Source organism: Photinus pyralis, unplaced genomic scaffold, assembly GCF_008802855.1.
Source record: "Photinus pyralis isolate 1611_PpyrPB1 unplaced genomic scaffold, Ppyr1.3 Ppyr1.4_LG8, whole genome shotgun sequence".
NCBI lineage: Eukaryota > Metazoa > Arthropoda > Insecta > Coleoptera > Lampyridae > Photinus > Photinus pyralis.
This window is the reverse complement of record NW_022170819.1, coordinates 36,392,189-36,408,903: the sequence shown is the minus strand read 5'-3', so window position 1 is coordinate 36,408,903 and position 16,715 is coordinate 36,392,189. Positions and strand designations below refer to the sequence as shown.

The window sequence follows — 16,715 nt, the reverse complement described above, 5'->3', positions numbered from 1 at the left end:
AACTAGCGCTAACTAATGTATCGTCAATTGTGGCTACAGCCACGTCTAATACTAATTCCGTAACATCTCCCTTTGGAAGTTACAAGTCTAATTTATTAGGTACCTTAATTTGTCTACCTGAGCGAGTAGTTACATTAAGGTTCGGAGTCGAACCATTGTCATTAGCAGGTTCATTATTAACATTATCAAAATTACTATAAATACAGTAATTATTACAATCATTGCAATTATTATCTATATTATAATCGGTATTAAGATCTAAATGTGTGTTATTCGATTTACCATATTCTGGATTACAATTGGATTTGTAAAATTTCTTTATGTGAACCCTATTTCGTCTATAATGCATCCCATCCCTAGATTGAATGATGTAGCTTTTTGGCTCAGGACCAACCTGCGTTATTTTTCCTTGTATCCATTTCTTATCTGATGGAATCTTCTTAAACAATACATCGTCTTCAGTCATTAATTCTGGTAGTTTGGTTGCTCCTCGATTGTAAACGTCTTTCATCCTCTTGTTTCTATCTTCGACCCAATTTTCATAACGATTTACATCTATTGGTTTCGGTAGAAGCAAATCTGCATGAACTGGCAGGGAACATCTAAGACGGCGAGACATCAGGAGTTGAGCAGGACTGTTCTTGCTGTCGTTTGGTGTATTCCTATACTGTAATAATGTTAGATAGGGATCTCCATTAGACTCGATAGTTTTCATTAGCATTCTCTTGATAGTTCCGATTGCTCGTTCGACTTGACCGTTGGACTGTGAGTGATACGGGCTTGTCGTGATGTGTTGAATGTCCCACTCTTTGATAAAATTGGCAAATTCTACTGCGTTAAAAGGAGGTCCATTGTCTGAAATTAGTGTGACAGGTATTCCTTGTCGACTAAATATGGATTTCAGCTCATTGATGACTATTTTTGCGTTTGTGCCATTCCTAAGTACTGATAATTCAATAAATTTAGAGAAATAATCTATACAAATAAGATATTTATTTCCCTTTAATTCCATGAAGTCAACACCTACTTTGTTCCATGGTATTGCTTTAATTTCGTGTGGCAATAAAGGTTCCTTTGAGTTGTTATTACTGTATTCCGTGTGGCAATAAAGGTTCCTTTGAGTTGTTATTACTGTATTCCTGACACGCTACACATGTCGTTACAATATTTCGCACGTCATTTGACATATTAGGCCAGAATAATGCATTCTTAGCATAATCAAGGCATTTACGTACACCAAAATGACCCGTATGAATTTTAGTTAGCATTTTTGACCTAAGAGCTTTTGGAACCACTAAGTTATTTCCTTTGAACACTAGCCCATCAAGTACATTAATTTCCTTTTGAAATTTGTAATATGGTTTAGTCTCTGGGGGAAGATTACTCTTGGCTAGGGGCCAACCTGTTTGACAAAGTTTTACGATGGTTTGCAATTCCTTATCATTTTGAGTTTCCTTTCGAAAGGACTCTAATGTTTCAGGTGACACTTCTAAACATGACTTGAGCATATTTATGTGTAACGTGATATCTTCTTGTAAATCTACAATGGAGTCTGACAAAGGCGATCTGGATAATGTGTCCGAAATATACATTTCTTTACCAGGTTTGTACATGACATTGAGATCATAGCACTGAATTTTGAGCATAAACCTTTGTAGTCTTTGTGGCACTTTGTGTAATGCTTTTATGAATAAAGGCACTAATGGTTTATGATCCGTATGGACCGTGATTTTGTGACCAAAGATAAATTGGTGGAACTTTAGACAACCGTGAACAATCGCTAGCAGCTCCTTTTCAATTTGAGCATAATTAGTTTGAGCTTCGGTAAGACAGGCTGACGAGTAGGCAATTGGATTTGATCCATGTAGTATAACGGCTCCTACTGCACTTTGTGAAGCGTCACATGACAAAATTAATTCTTTAGTCTGGTCAAAGTAAGTTAGAACTGGGGCTTTTGTAATTAAGGTTTTTAATTTGTTAAATGTAGCTGTATGATTTGTGTCCCAATTCCATATTACATTCTTTTTTAGAAGAATTCTCAACTGCTGTGTTTCTTCAGAAAAATTTTTGATGTATGCTGACAAATATGTAAGCATTCCCAAGAATCTTTGTAGTTCTTGTGAATTTTTTGGTTGACTCATGTCTACAATAGCTTTAATTTTATTCGGATCTGGTGTCATGCCTTCCTTTGAGAACACATGACCCATGTACGTGACTTTATTAAGACAAAACTGAGACTTATTTAAATTAAATTTTAAATTTATTTCCTTAGCGCGCTTAAGCACCTGCTCCAATATCTCATGATGTTTTTCTTTAGTTGGTGCGTGAATTAGCAGATCATCAAAGTAGACTACTGTGTTAGGGATGTCGGCGAACAATTCAGTCATTGTAGAGTGAAAAATCTCTGGCGCTGCTGAAATTCCAAATGGAAGACGTTTAAAACGAAATCTACCGAATGGTGTGATGAACGTACATAATTTTGAAGACTCCTCATCCAAAGCAATGGTCCAGAACCCCCAATTAGCGTCTAGGGTTGAGAAATAATTAGATCCGTTTAACTGAGATCTAATGACATCGATGCTTGGGAAGGGATAGTGCGCACGAAGGATTGCTTTGTTTAAGTTGCGCGGATCTAGGCACACACGAATGCTGCCATTTTTCTTAGATGTGAGGACGATACTGTTAACCCATTGGGTTGGTTCCGAAACGGGACTGATGACATCTAATTCTTGCATTCTGATTAATTCCGTTTTCAGAGACTCGTATAGTTTAAATGGTATTTTACGCAACGGTTCCCTTATAGGTGTCACATTCTTGTTTATTTGTAGACGACACTGACTTTTTATTAGACCTAGACCTTTGAAGACTTCATTATACTGAGTAATTATAGACTGAGTGGACTGGACTTCATATTTGTTAAAAGTTACTTGGTTCACTCTTTTAAGAAGTTTGAGATCGATACATGTTTGTAATCCAAGAATAGGTTTACATCCGACTTTTATGACATGAAATTTAATTATGTGATCACTACTCTGAATATGACAAGTTAAATCGACTTCGCCTGCTAATTCAAGCCTTTCTCCACTTACGGTTCTAACGCTATTATGACTTACATTAATTAAGCCTTTTTTTAAATTAAGGCGACTAAAGTCTGTCAAACTCATGACGTTTGTTTCTGCCCCTGTGTCTAATTGACATAATAGAATAGTACCATTAATAGACACAGGTACTTCCCATTGCGACTTTTTAACAGAACACACATACGAAATTGACCCTATAAATAATTCATCACCTGTATCTACAGTTAGCGACTTGACATTCTTATTTCTAAGACACATTTTAGCATAATGACCAATTTTAAAACAATAGCTACACTTTACCCCATCTGCTGGGCACCTGAATCGATGATGCTGGCCACACCTTTGACAGATATTCTTTCGATCTCGGCTTACCGGACTGGGAGACGTTGTTCGTCTAATGGATGGTGTCGTTCGTCTAGTGGATGGACTCGTTGACCTTTGGTGTGCACGATTTTTCCACCTGCGCTGACCCATTTCATTGTGACTTGTGTTGTAATGAACTGCTCCTACGACACTACAGCTAGCGGCTTCGATTTTGGACAATGTGTACGTCTTAGCCAATTCAACAGCCTTGTCGAGTGTGATTGCACCTTCAGATATAATTTTCTGTTTAACTTCTGCGAATCCGGAGTTAAGACCACAAGTAAAGATGTCTTTAACTAGACTTTCGCGCAGCTCCGTAAAATCACACGTTAGACTTAAGTTTGATAATGCTGTAACGAACTCTTCTAACGACTCACCCTCAAGTTGACGTCTCGTGAAAAATTTGTGCCTCTCGATGGAAATGTTTGTTTTTGGAGTGAAGTGTTTCTCGAATTTACTGATTAAGTTGTCATAGGTTACACTATCGATGTTGACATCGAAACTATTGAAGATTTCTAATGCTTCGGGGCCCATGTGGTGCAACAATAAAGCCACCTTGCGACCATTCTCTTCCCGTTCAAGACTTGTCGCTCTCAAATATATCTTGAATTGGGTGAACCACCTCTTCCATTCATAAGACAGATTCTTGCTGGCGATGTTAAGATGTTGGATGGAACATGTAGATCCAGCTACCTTGTTTCTAGGAGTGGTAGCAGCGACGGTAGCAGTTTCGACTACTTGATTTGGCATGACGACGTTTAACGACTACAACTTAAGACAAAGACACTTCTGACACCATGTTAATTATAGGGCGACAATTATAAATAAGGATGACACAGGATTTACTTAAGTAAGTATATTGTAAGTGACGGCTTGCTTACATGTCATGACAATTGTATGTGAAGGTCATTAGTCAAAGTATCGTCAATTGTGTAATCTAATACTAATTCCGTAACAAAATGTTGCATCTATGATAAAATAAAGAGACAATCAAAGGGTGTATCATGGCCTATGTATCGGTATGATTGATTACAGAGGACCAGTCACAAAAAAACAGAAAAAGCTAAGAACACTTCAAATTTAAATATACAGTTTCAATTGATTGACATTTACGAAATCTAACAAAAAACTCTTGATAAAGGTAGCAAAGAAACGTCGAGTAACTATTAATAGTCACTTTACACGAGAATAAACCGGAAAATGGATTTTATTAATAAAACTCGATAAGATAACTATCCCTGTCGATAACTATCGATACGTCGAATATTTCTCTCAAATGAGACGTGCAATTACCGCTTAATTACAGCGGTAATTGCATTGTAGAAAGCAAAAGAGCCCTGCGATAATTGCATAGTTAATATGGTAACTCCATTAAAGTTGCAAGAACTGCATTCGGTCATTTTCATATCTTGTTAAAAGAGCCCTCTTGTCTTGTCAGGCTCTTTCGCCAAAATATAAAAGTAAACTCATGCAGTTTTTAGACACGCTTTCAAAAAAATGATCGGTAATATTATATCGATAAGTACCTATATATTAAAAACTATCGCCATAACGAGAACTATCGATATACCGATACTTATCGATATAGCGGCAATTATCGATCTTTCGATAGTTATCGGTGTATCGATAACCATCGATATTTCGATAATTATCGGCATAGCGATAAGTAAAATATATCGATAGGTAAGTACCCGATACTTATATCGATAGATGAAAACAGTTATCGCCCATCCCTAGCGATAACTATCGATATATCGATAACTATCGACATATCGATACCTATCGATAGTATTCACATATCGATAACTAACGAAATATCGATAACTATCGAAATATCGATAACTATCGATATATCAATAACTATCGACATATCGATAACTATCAATATATCGATAACTATCGACATATCGATAACTATCGATATATATCGATATGTCGATAGTTATCGATATTTCGATAGTTATCGATAGGTATCGATAACCATCGATATTTCGATAATTATCGGCATATCGATAAGTAAAATATATCGATAGGTAAGTACCCGATACTTATCGATAGGTGAAAACAGTTATCGCCCATCCCTACTTATAAGTACGTTTCTTGGGTATCTAGAATTTTGTATACAACAATTACAAATCAAGATAGTGGGTTCATTACAGATTCCTGTATAATAATTAACAAAGGTAAAAAACTTACATTATTCATCTTTCTCGATGGTAGAGACATCTACGTCTTGTAATTTAAACTATTGAAAACAGTCACATATCCTGCCATTTAACCCGCGCTTCTGATAGTTATAAATTCAATGCTATTATGTTTTATGGAACTTCAGTAGATTCCATGGGACTTTCTAATAACGACTCAAAAATGCAATTTATTTCTTATGTGGAACGGTTAAAAATGAATACAACCAACCAATTTGTTTAAACTTATTATTCATTAAAATCACAGTACAGGTTGCAGTACAAAACTAAATGTACAAAAATTGCCTACTAACATACGACTTTGAATAAATTAAAGATCGAATCTTCTGACATTTGAAATAAAATCTACTTCCAAACTTTGATTACTCCATCTCGAGAAGCACTAAGCAAAAAGCATTGCGATGCCTTGCAAAGAGAAATATCACTTATACAATCACGATGTCCGGGAGGAGGAGGTTCCGGTCCGCCTCGAGGTATCTCGTCACCTTTCCCTGCCTTTATTTGACTCGGTTGCGCGACTGCGTATATTACGCTCGTACCGTCAATCAGTCGCCTATCATAGGTCAGGGCGTTACCAATTAGCGGATCGTTAGGAGCGGGAATAGCCAAATAGGATTCGGTGGGACTTTCCAAGTCCCAAAACCGGATTCGTTGATCGGTACCACCTGCCAGAAGAAAGCCGGCGCGGTCAATGCAACCTGCCTGCATTGCGCAAACACTTTGGTTATTTCCCTTTAATAGAATGGTTAAGGTATAGATTAACAAAAATTGCTTATCTTACATGTGCCTTGGAGAAAGGCGGAGAGTTGCTGCCCCACAAAGTAATCTGTCTAAATCCCGTTTCCAAATTCCACATTGATATCTCATTATTTCCCTGAACACTTGAAATTATCCACGATTGTTCGGTTGGATGACTGATCACCTTTCGGATTCGTGCAGCTAAAATCGTAAATGCATCACTTTGTGATAATTTCAAGACGTTTGACACCTGAAGGATGTTCCACTGTTGCTATTGGCAGTTGAAATCGTAAATCCCAAGCTATGTGATAACCACTGCTCGTTCCGATTGTAATCCAATTCTGATGAGAGTCTAAACAAAATGATGTTATGACGCCTTGCTTGAGACCATTTTCTAATCTCCAGGATGTTCCTGACGCGCGCAAATCCCAGCCTACTAACGAGCCATACAAAGTGGCATAAACCAAAACACTCTGGGGACCCGCATCTAAATATTGCACGTCTACGGCACACCCATCTTCGTCTGCATTCAGCTGTCTCGCTTGGACAAGTGTCATCCTGAATGACGTTATTAGTGTATGCCAATCGGCGAACACTATAAACTTACCTGCTACTGGTCGGTTCGACCCTTAAAACTAAAATTGAACCATCATCGGCAGCTGCCGCCAGAGACTGCCCGTTTTCGCACACCGCCATCCCCGAAATGCTCACACCGCCAGGCACCCTGTAACTTTGTTTAGATCTATTTGCGATATTTTTCCCTTCCATTTTCGAACAGTCCCATATTCGAATGAATCCGTCCTTAGAGGAACTGGCGAAAAACGGGGTTTCGGGCAGGGGCGCCAATTTCGTTATTGGACCTCGATGCTCGTGTAGATGGGCGACCAAAGATCCACGCAATCGCCAACCTGGCGGCGGCAGTTGAGGTCGCCATGCCGCTTGTTCCGCCCACTCCTTACTCCTACACAATAAAAGCGTCGAATGAATAGGGTAAAGGAATATAATCGATTTCGGTTCTAGTGCAATATCAAACCACCTAGTCACAATAATTAATAAAGCGCCTAAAAAGCAGTGAACGGTGTCCATGTTATTAAAACATTTTCCTGGCATGTAGTACCTTGTGTTAATATTGACAGGGAAGGAGGGATAACACAATAACCATTACTTAAAACTAAATTTTTACTAAATGGGCCCAAAACTACAAGAAAAAAAAACCTTTACTAAACAATCTTACCGTAAAGCCTCCAAATAATGATCCTGTTGCCTATGCAGTAACTTTCCAAGATCAACGCTACAGTTAGCTGTCCTATCTGTAACACCGAATTCATCAATACGCAAACCTCTTACTACTTACATTGTATGTAAGATCTCTCGTGTACACTCATGTTCACACCATGCTCCACCCCGATGAATGCGCTTTGGCTTTCGGGAGGCGGCGTGGACGGCTGACTGCCTGAAGATTCAGCAGCGCGTGGCAGTATTTCGGCTCCGACCACATTCCACTCTAAATTGGGGTTCGCTTCAATGGGAGACGTGGATGGAAGACGACGAGCTCTACGGTTTTGCAACAAGTCGGCCTTATTCCTCGCGTCACTTAAATGATAAACGTGAGTACGTATGGGGGTGGTGATCTCAATTTTTCCTTCACTTTGTTTATTGTGCTTAGCGTCTGCGCTTGTTTTGTGTTTGTGAATTTTTTTTAAATGATTGCTCATTGTAAGTAAATAGTCTTCGACTGATGGGCACATACCATCTGCTTCCAAGCGCCTAAATAACTAAAACAAAAACATGCCATCTATGTTCTGGAGTTGAACTTACACATACAGTTTTTAACGACTGCCTCATTTCAGTGTAACTCGGAATTCTTCCAGAGCTGGCAATTAATCTAGCATTCTGCCGTTCTCTTAAAGTGTCTAATAACAGCTCAATGTCGGAATATTTAATCACATTATCGTAGACATTTCTGTGAATGGGACTAACAAGTGATTCCAATAGAAGTTCAGGTCTGAAATAGTTGCAATAGTACAATAAGGATTGGACGCGATAGTTTACCGATCTATTTGGATTAGTGGATATCTCATGTAAGGTTGTAAAAGCGGCATTATTTTACATTGGACGTCCAACACAGACAAGGTTTTCGCAGCAGTTGCCGCAAAACCGGCAACGGCCTGACGTACCCACAAACTAGGATGAACTAGAAAACAGGAACATTCAGATACTAGTTCACATAAACCGGGTTTCGTTATTAAACCCAATTCGGTTAAAGCAGACATTGCGTGAATGCTTTTCGTAGTAACAAATTCCGAACAGTCTGTCAAACCCTAGAAAAATGTTCACATAAAAGCTCGACATCTGCGTTCTTTACCTGCAGCAATAGTGGTGTAAGAATAACCGAACAATGCCATCCGATATACGCGGATACGCCAACAATGCAGTCAAAAAAAGATCCTCGCAGCTCCTTGTCTTCCTTGTCATTCAAAAATGTAATCATGTGCGATAAAAGTACATCATTTGCTAAAATTGAATTGTAACTACCTATACCTAAACACAGAGCGGCTCACATTAAAGTAACACTTTTAATTCAGAAAAGCTACTGACCGAACACTGGCAACTACCGAATAAAGATTCTGAATACTTGTACTGAAACATTGTAATCTCAATCAGGAAAGGTTCATCTCACGTGTGGGATGGTTTGAGTGACGTTAAGGGGTCGGGCGACCCTAGTCAGGGAGGTAGTACAAAGGGCCCGAATTTGTGGACCCTGTTCACCCTCCTATCGTAATCCGGAATCCTACCCAGCTAGCAATTTAGGTGTCGGCAACCTGAGGCAAAAGAAATTCGACCAAAGTAGGTGGAAATTATGTAATGTTTATGTTGAATAGGTGAAAGTAAATATGTTACCTATTAAGCACTGGTGACAAATTGGTGAAATAAATTCTTATTAGGATCCAACAAAGTATGGTAGTGGTAAATGGTCATCTAATAGGTGAGGTACGTAAAAAATACCAATTAAGGAGTGGCATATACCTAACTTGTATCACCTAATAGGAGCAGTAGGTAGAAGGACCTTATTTGTGCCAATTTGTAACCTAACTAAAGGGTTGTTACGTAATTGGTAATAGATTCGTTGCATGACTTATTAGGTAACTTTGTTCACGTCATAAATATAAACTAATAGGAGATATAGGCCAAAGTTGACAAAATGACTAAATAGGAATAGATGAAAATTTCATAGACACCTAATAAGCGGATACAGTTACTTACATTTCGACCAATAGGTTGAAATGACTTGAATATATCACCATTAAGATCACCTATTTAGTACCATTTCACCAAAATAAATATATTTCACTCGAGTGTAATAATGGCGCGAAAGTGCTGGTCTGTTTCACCTATAATCTGTTCACCCAACAGATGCAGTTAAGCCACTCCCAATAAATTTTGACCAATGTAATAACAGACCCGTTTCACAGTCACAAAATTATAAAAACCGGGAAATTTAAAATCGCATATCACATTGTACGACGAAGTTATAAAGTGTTATGTTTTGAATATTGACCTTTCAACACACAGCAGTACATAGTTTCAAATTGTTTATTAAGTTCAGAAAGATTATTTTGTTCTTATAAATGAAATTAACCGCAAATTGAGGCAAATACAAAACGAAATGACAGGTTTGACGTTAAGGATGTCAATTCAGATACGGCAATTATAATTGGAAGCAAATCGTTGCGTGTGTTACAGGTTTTGAAAATTCGGCCAATTAAAAATGTTCATTTAAATTTGCCGGGAATTTTTTGGGGGGAGCTTTACTGCATCTGGTGGGTGAACAGATAATAGTAGGTATCAATGTCAACCTAAACAATAGGTAATAGGTTGTGAATCCCTGGTAGTAGGTAACAATCATAAGTTGTGTTGCTAACAGGTGTATTAATCTACCAAAAGAAGTTACATGCGCTCCTAATAGGTGTCGATTTAGTGAACGTAGGTGGAGTTTGGTGTTGGACTTACACTTAATAGGTTGGTTTAGTTAGTTAGGTCGAATTCCCAACATACTTAGTTGCGATTACACGTAGGTATTAGGTGTACTTAAGCGGTATTTACATGAATTTGTTACAATTAGGTGTATAAAAATTGGTAATATTGTACACCAATTAGGTAATAGGTATCAAAAGTAGCTTGTTCTTCACCAACTTGAAATATGAGGTCGAAAATATAGGTGCAAATTAGGGTACTCTACTTATTAGATTAATATAACGAGAAGGCAGACATATTTATTGGCTAGCGTAGACGGCCGAAATATCATCATACATGTTTTTTTAGCATTAATGAATAAATATGTGTTCTACAATTAAAATATGATTATATTTAGGTATTATTAATGATTGTATGTTTGAATAAAATAGTTAAACTTCCAAAAATGTACAACTATAAAAATGACAAACGAATAACTATTTTTTTTATTATTTTTATAATAGTTATTTCAGAGGGGCTTTGTGTTTTTTGAAGGCAGAAGATATATGTTTGTCATAGAAAATGCATTCGCACGAAATATTTCCACATAGAAATCATGAAATTAAACATATTCAATATTTTACATATAATAGGTAATTTGTCTGACATGACGCCAGCCATAAAGTTCATAACAGTATTCTTATTAACTGTAGGTACTATTCTTTAAAAAGAGAGGATAATAATGAAGTATGGTTATAAGTTCAAAACGACATGTAGAAAATAAGTAATCCGCCACGTCGCTTCGACGTAGAAAATTACCTAATAAGGTGTCTAGACACCTAACACCTATTAGTTAAATCACACCTATTTAACTTATTTCTCACATCGAATCGACGTGTCAAAAAACACCACTTAAGTCGATTCGACGTCGAATTTATGTTATACTGCACTTATTGAAATTGGTGTCGTTACTTATTTGAAGTCGAATCGACGTCGAATGACACCTCAATTGCTAGCTGGGTACTATTTACACTCATATTTATAGATATCGTCCTTGTAAAATCTGACCCAATAAACGCTTATCTTACAACAATGGATTCGTACTTCGTTCTGCTCTGCTCTTTCATTCAACATTCGGTAACGATAGACTGGCGCTCCTTGCTCTAGTTTTAATTACGATGATCCACTTCATTTACCTTGTCCTGAATATAAACACGTAGTGCAGTAATTATTACCTTAACCCAGTGTGGAACACGAGGTGGAACACATTTCAAGGCACACTGTTTGTGAGAGGGAAAAAGCCTCCAGAAATGATACATGGCATTAAACAATAACCTATAGCGCGTTCGCAGCAGATGCAGTAAGGAGTCTTAACTACTCTCTTACTAGTTTGCGTCATTCTTCGAGAATACTATCCTTGTTTCTAACTGCATTGATGTCAAATTGACATATGATTAAATTGAAGTATTAAAACAAAACATAATCTCCTTGTGCTGTCATTGTCACGTTTGGCAAGCATGTACTGTATGTCCATAAGCACCAAACTGCATCTGGAGGTGCGAACGCGCTATAGTAAGACAATACGTCTAAGAACAATTGGGGGAATATTGGGACTTGAAACATAACTGTTACTTTAATGTGGCCCTTCATTTTTAAAACTAAACACTTTACCTTTCTGCTTTCCAAAAAACACGCACAATTTCGTAATTCCATTTTCCATAAGGGTTTGCTTAACCAACGTTTGACTATCCGTCAAAAGTGCGCTGACCGACTGTCGCACCATGTCATGTAGCGTTTGCAATTCAATTTCGTAATTAATATGAGGAACGTCTTTTTGTTTACTCGAATTCGTCTTATCGCACCAATCTGTTTGCGTCTGCTCGAGATATCTTAACGCTATTTCGGCTAGTGTCGCTATATTTTGTGCATACGCCGCACGTACGCTAACGCTAGGGTCGATCGCCAAAGGAGCTAGACCGGGTAAAATGTATTCGGGAAAAATGTTCGCGTCCGATCGTGGAATGTGTTTAACTAAGTTTAAGCATTGAGTTATAACATTAATTGCCAGCACCTTCACTCTGGCATTCAAATCTTGGGCAAAATACAGCTGAAACAAAAACAAATCAATCCTGTTCAACGAAACTGAGGGGTGTCTCACAGTCGGAAATAGTGTACAGAATTGAGGAAATTATAGACAAATATTCTTCCTCAAATTTTTTGTTTGTAATACCAGTAGCTACAGATGGAACAATTATCGCTATAGTACAATCGTTTTAGTTAGATTATAAGCTTGAAATTAAATTTCTGTCATTGTTTATCCGAGTGCGCGCTACGGAATAAATTTCAATGAGCGTCTATTGGAGGAGTAAATTTGATTAAACTTATCGTAGTATTGACCATATTCAAAATCATACAAAAAAAAAGGAAGCGGAAAAAACCACAATAACCAAAAAAGTTCTCAAACAAAGGATAGTAATGGACACACTTTTCACAAAAACGGAAGAGGGGATACACATTTACAGGATGAGACACCCCTCAGAAAATACTCATCTTACAATGTAAGGTAAAATTCTATCCAAAATTGTTTCTTCATTCGCATGTGATGCAAGCTCGAGCAATATCTCCAAAGCCAAGAGCTTAGACGTACAGTCATGTAAGCCTCTCACACACGAAGTAACTAATGCCGTTATTATTACCAAACCATTATCATCCCTTAATTTCTCATTCTCCTCAGCATCGTCCTCAAAGTCCCCATCGTGTTTTGGATGTAAAAATTTAAAAATATTCCTAATATCGTTCTTTAATCTAACAATCTTTTCGTCCGGCGATAATATGGGACTCGCCGAAAACATCTGCATGTACGACTGGAGAAACGTGTAGAAATACTCTGGGAATAGTTTTCCGCGCTCCTGTGACAAATACAGTTCGGCGGATAATCTGTGCGCGGGATTTCGTTGAATCATGCTCGCGAGCAGTGATTGCAGTGCGGCATCTTCGATTTTGTCCAGATGTCGTTGTGGAGAATACTCGTTAGAACGATATGCTAACAATTGGGATAGGTCAAAGGGGGCATGCCCTTCGTTCCATAACTCTAATAAAGCACAGCTAGAATAATTTAAACCATGTTAATTTCACAGAAACAATAATGGCATTGAAGAATCAAAATAGAAGCATAATTCAGTATTTTCCCAAGGGACCAGTTTATTGACTTTTTTTTACACTTTCCTAAAGAAAAGTCCTTTTCTTACTCTCTATACTAAAACAATGTATTTGCACCGAGGAATTAAAGCTTCCCATAATTTAAAAACCTTAAAATCGATAGCAACTTTTGTAGCAGTTCATGCCCCTTTTAAAGTGCTTCAAACGAAAAAAATTCCCCTTATGCGATTGCTTTGTCTGTCCGTCTGTCCAACAGTTCCTCGTCTAACTCCAGAACGAAAAGACAGTGATGTGAACCTTCGCCGATCGATTTCTACAAGTTAAACGATCAGTGCTTAGTTATACCCTGTATACTGGAACGGTTTAGTTATATTTGGGGTCAAAGGCCTCACTTGCACAAAATAAAATGGAACCTCTTTGCCACTGGAAAATAATTTTAATATGGCAATTTTTATTTGACCCACGGCTAGCTCAGTAATAAAAACCAAACCAACCAAACCCTTTATCTCCTCTTAAAACCTGACATTCACAATCTAATGGTCTGGTTTAAATTCTAATAAATACACATATGACTAGTTTATTGAAATATATTAAGAAAACTAAATGATGAATCTCGCGATGAATTTTCCTTTACACGTTCCTGGATATAAAATCATTACCATATAATAAATTACTGGTACATTCTCCTGTACAAAATACACACATCCCTCTGAATGCTAAACAAAATTTTAATCCAACCAAAGGAATGGTATCACTGAAATTAAATGCAACATTCCAATCAATGAAACAAAATCACCCAAATGCTCTGTTGGGATCCGCTTCCTACCAATAAACGCAATACAAATCTGTTACATACAAGTAATTCTCATAGACCGATTCCTTTAGGAATAATAACCCGACCTTCCCCTAAAGCCAAAGTCATTTAAATTAAACAAAAAACTGCAGTTTTCTATAAGACCTTAGTGCTGAGATCTAAAGCCCTTGAACAAACGATCGCAAATCACAGAACGATGTACATCAAAAGTAGCAGCCCGTTAATTGGGGAAAATATGTTCAGTACATGGTTTCATGTACAACTAAACAGTAGACTGTATCCAACACTGAAACATATATCCTTCAAAATGCTCATACCTTGATACCTCGGTAAGTAAATAATGATCTAAGCCTGTAACTTAGCTAACTAGACCAAAATTTGATCCAATAAATGGGTCACCAAGGTGCCTATTGTAACTTAAATACCCACTAATATAAAATATAGGCAAAAAAAGAAAGTACTTCTATTTTAAATGGTAAACCTACCTAGGTACCTTCTGTTTCCTATACACTGGTTAACTCTTATTAATTTACCTATATAAGAATTTATGTAAAAAAAACATATTTAGAACACAAGAGATCATTTACAAAAATTACAAGGAATGTCATTCAACAACGATTCTCAAATAGCAGGAATCTGTTCCTGGAAAGAATGCAGCTGATGTATTTTTACAGATTAGAATAAGCATCAAAGGAGGCATCAAATTACCTCACAGGTGCAGTGCATTTATTTTCCTGGTCACCTTTTCTCCTATCTCATTGACCTTCTATTCAGATTCTTATCCAATGATAACGACCAACTTACCCAGCTGAAAATATATCCATTGCAGGTTTAAGCTCGCCTAAATTACAGGGAGCTTCGTTAAACAGCGATGTACTTTCCGAACTTAAAGTTTTAATGAACCTCTCCGGAGCTATGTAACAAGTACGTCTCCTGGATGTATCAAAAAAGTACGAGTAATCCGCCGGATTATCTTCGGGTAGGAATGTAGGTTTAAAGGACGCAAAATCCACAAGCAGCACCCAATTCCACGAAGTCACAGTAATATTTTCTAATTTAATATCGCCGTGGCAAACTCCAACCTTATGGCACTGATGTAATGCGTATAACACTTGAAACGTTATCCAACGTTTCTCGATGTTCGTTAAAAATGGTCTGGTACTTATACGATCGTACAAGCTGTACTTAACGTACTCCCTCATTATCAGTCCGGCCTTTTCTGTAACGACAATTTTTTGGAATGGCGAACAATTCACGGCAGATGACAGTTTGATGCGAATATCGTCCAGACATTCTTTATATGGCTGCAACGGTAAGGTAGGATCGTGAATGGCAAACACCTTAACAACTATCAATCCCTCTTGAGACTCGGCGCGTGCGACTTTAAAGAAACGCGTGCTACCTAAACTGTGGGGCGAAGTGAGTACACACGTTTTCCAGTGGACTGGTACCTACCTTGTATCGAATTTTATTTCAGGAAGATCCGTTAGGTAGTGTTCGACCGGATATATCTGGGATGGAGCAATTCCTACAAGTTGATTTCCCATTTTTGTTAAATCATCATTTCCAAACAAAGATTTTCGAGAATTTTATGATTTTGAGGTAAATATTTACAAAACGTAACTTCTGACAGTTCAATTTTCGATCAGGCAGTACGACCAACACAAAATTCAGTTTCGCCAACATAGCCGTAGGTTTTATATTATACAGAGTACTGCAGATGTTATGCGCTAATTCAGTGTTGCGCACAAATCGTAAGGATTGTGTGTCTGTTCAACCAATTACGTAGAAGAAGAGAGAGATTTGAGAATGTACGAAAATGCTCTAGAAAAGAACTGGGATGGTCTGTGTCCCTCATAAGGCTCCGGGATGCGTTCAAAACTTTTACCAGAACTGCCTAGCGCTTTTCAAGGTCTCAAGTGACTACCCAGAGTCTCCATAGTACCCCTCTAGGGCCTTTGAGACACTTATAATTAATTTTATAGCACTTTTCGCGAAATAGGCGTGCTTAGAAGACTGTGAAAAACATTTTATAAATTTACCCTGGTTTTATAAATGCGTTTTGGAGCATCCGATGACTTTTCCGAACAATCCAACGTTTTCTAGATCATTTCCTTTTCCAAGGCTCTAACCTCTTTTACAGTGCTATGTTTGCCAATTCCGTAGTCCATAGCTTTGAATACCGTTTCCAGAGACTCCTGATGGTCTCGCGTGGGCATGCAGGAGTAAGCGCGAAATAAACAATAAGAATTTAAAACTGTCCGCATGGAAAGTAACTAGCTCTTTGTATACAATGCTTGGGATCATGCTGAAATAAATAGAAAGAAGGTAAGCTAAGTAAGTAATTTCCCAAGGACTTAAACATAGTGACAAACGGATGAACGGACGAAGCAACCACAATAA

The 16,715-nt window shown here is 37.7% G+C and overlaps 2 protein-coding genes across 5 annotated transcripts; both read right to left on the bottom strand.

Annotated features, from left to right (window-relative positions):
* Positions 1-7: 7 nt before the first annotated feature.
* LOC116178250 (uncharacterized protein K02A2.6-like) lies at positions 8-4,353 on the bottom strand. 2 transcript variants are annotated; one of them, XM_031497702.1, is made up of 3 exons: positions 3,998-4,353; positions 1,116-3,883; positions 8-1,072 (listed from the first exon to the last, which is right to left on the bottom strand). In XM_031497702.1, exons 1-3 carry the CDS (start codon positions 4,191-4,193, stop codon positions 80-82), a joined length of 3,957 nt encoding a protein of 1,318 aa, XP_031353562.1. In that variant the 5' UTR covers positions 4,194-4,353; the 3' UTR covers positions 8-79. The 2 variants fall into 2 exon arrangements, with proteins under 2 accessions (XP_031353562.1, XP_031353561.1); XM_031497701.1 differs by having other exon boundaries at positions 1,116-4,353.
* A 1,508-nt stretch (positions 4,354-5,861) lies between these two features.
* LOC116178084 (phosphoinositide 3-kinase regulatory subunit 4) lies at positions 5,862-15,959 on the bottom strand. 3 transcript variants are annotated; one of them, XM_031497392.1, is made up of 13 exons: positions 15,768-15,959; positions 15,117-15,719; positions 12,895-13,444; positions 12,011-12,446; positions 8,751-8,899; positions 8,438-8,706; positions 8,204-8,390; positions 7,740-8,160; positions 7,620-7,695; positions 6,993-7,346; positions 6,636-6,943; positions 6,429-6,586; positions 5,862-6,379 (listed from the first exon to the last, which is right to left on the bottom strand). In XM_031497392.1, the coding sequence occupies exons 1-13, from the start codon at positions 15,857-15,859 to the stop codon at positions 5,993-5,995; spliced, it is 3,990 nt and encodes a 1,329-aa protein (XP_031353252.1). In that variant the 5' UTR covers positions 15,860-15,959; the 3' UTR covers positions 5,862-5,992. The 3 variants fall into 3 exon arrangements, with proteins under 3 accessions (XP_031353252.1, XP_031353254.1, XP_031353253.1); XM_031497394.1 differs by having other exon boundaries at positions 7,620-7,686; XM_031497393.1 differs by having other exon boundaries at positions 8,210-8,390.
* Positions 15,960-16,715: the final 756 nt, after the last annotated feature.

What these genes read in the sequence shown, in the direction of transcription:
- LOC116178250 (XM_031497701.1), bottom strand. Translation starts at nt 4,193, where the DNA reads ATGCCAAATCAAGTAGTCGAAACTGCTACCGTCGCTGCTACCACTCCT. An exon ending in ACAGTAATAACAACTCAAAG is followed by an intron (nt 1,073 to 1,115) that starts GAACCTTTATTG and finishes AACAACTCAAAG; the next exon opens with GAACCTTTATTGCCACACGA.
- LOC116178084 (XM_031497392.1), bottom strand. Translation starts at nt 15,859, where the DNA reads ATGGGAAATCAACTTGTAGGAATTGCTCCATCCCAGATATATCCGGTC. An exon ending in ATAGAATTTTACCTTACATT is followed by an intron (nt 12,447 to 12,894) that starts GTAAGATGAGTA and finishes TTTTTGTTTCAG; the next exon opens with CTGTATTTTGCCCAAGATTT. An exon ending in GTTTTTTGGAAAGCAGAAAG is followed by an intron (nt 8,900 to 12,010) that starts GTAAAGTGTTTA and finishes ATTCAATTTTAG; the next exon opens with CAAATGATGTACTTTTATCG.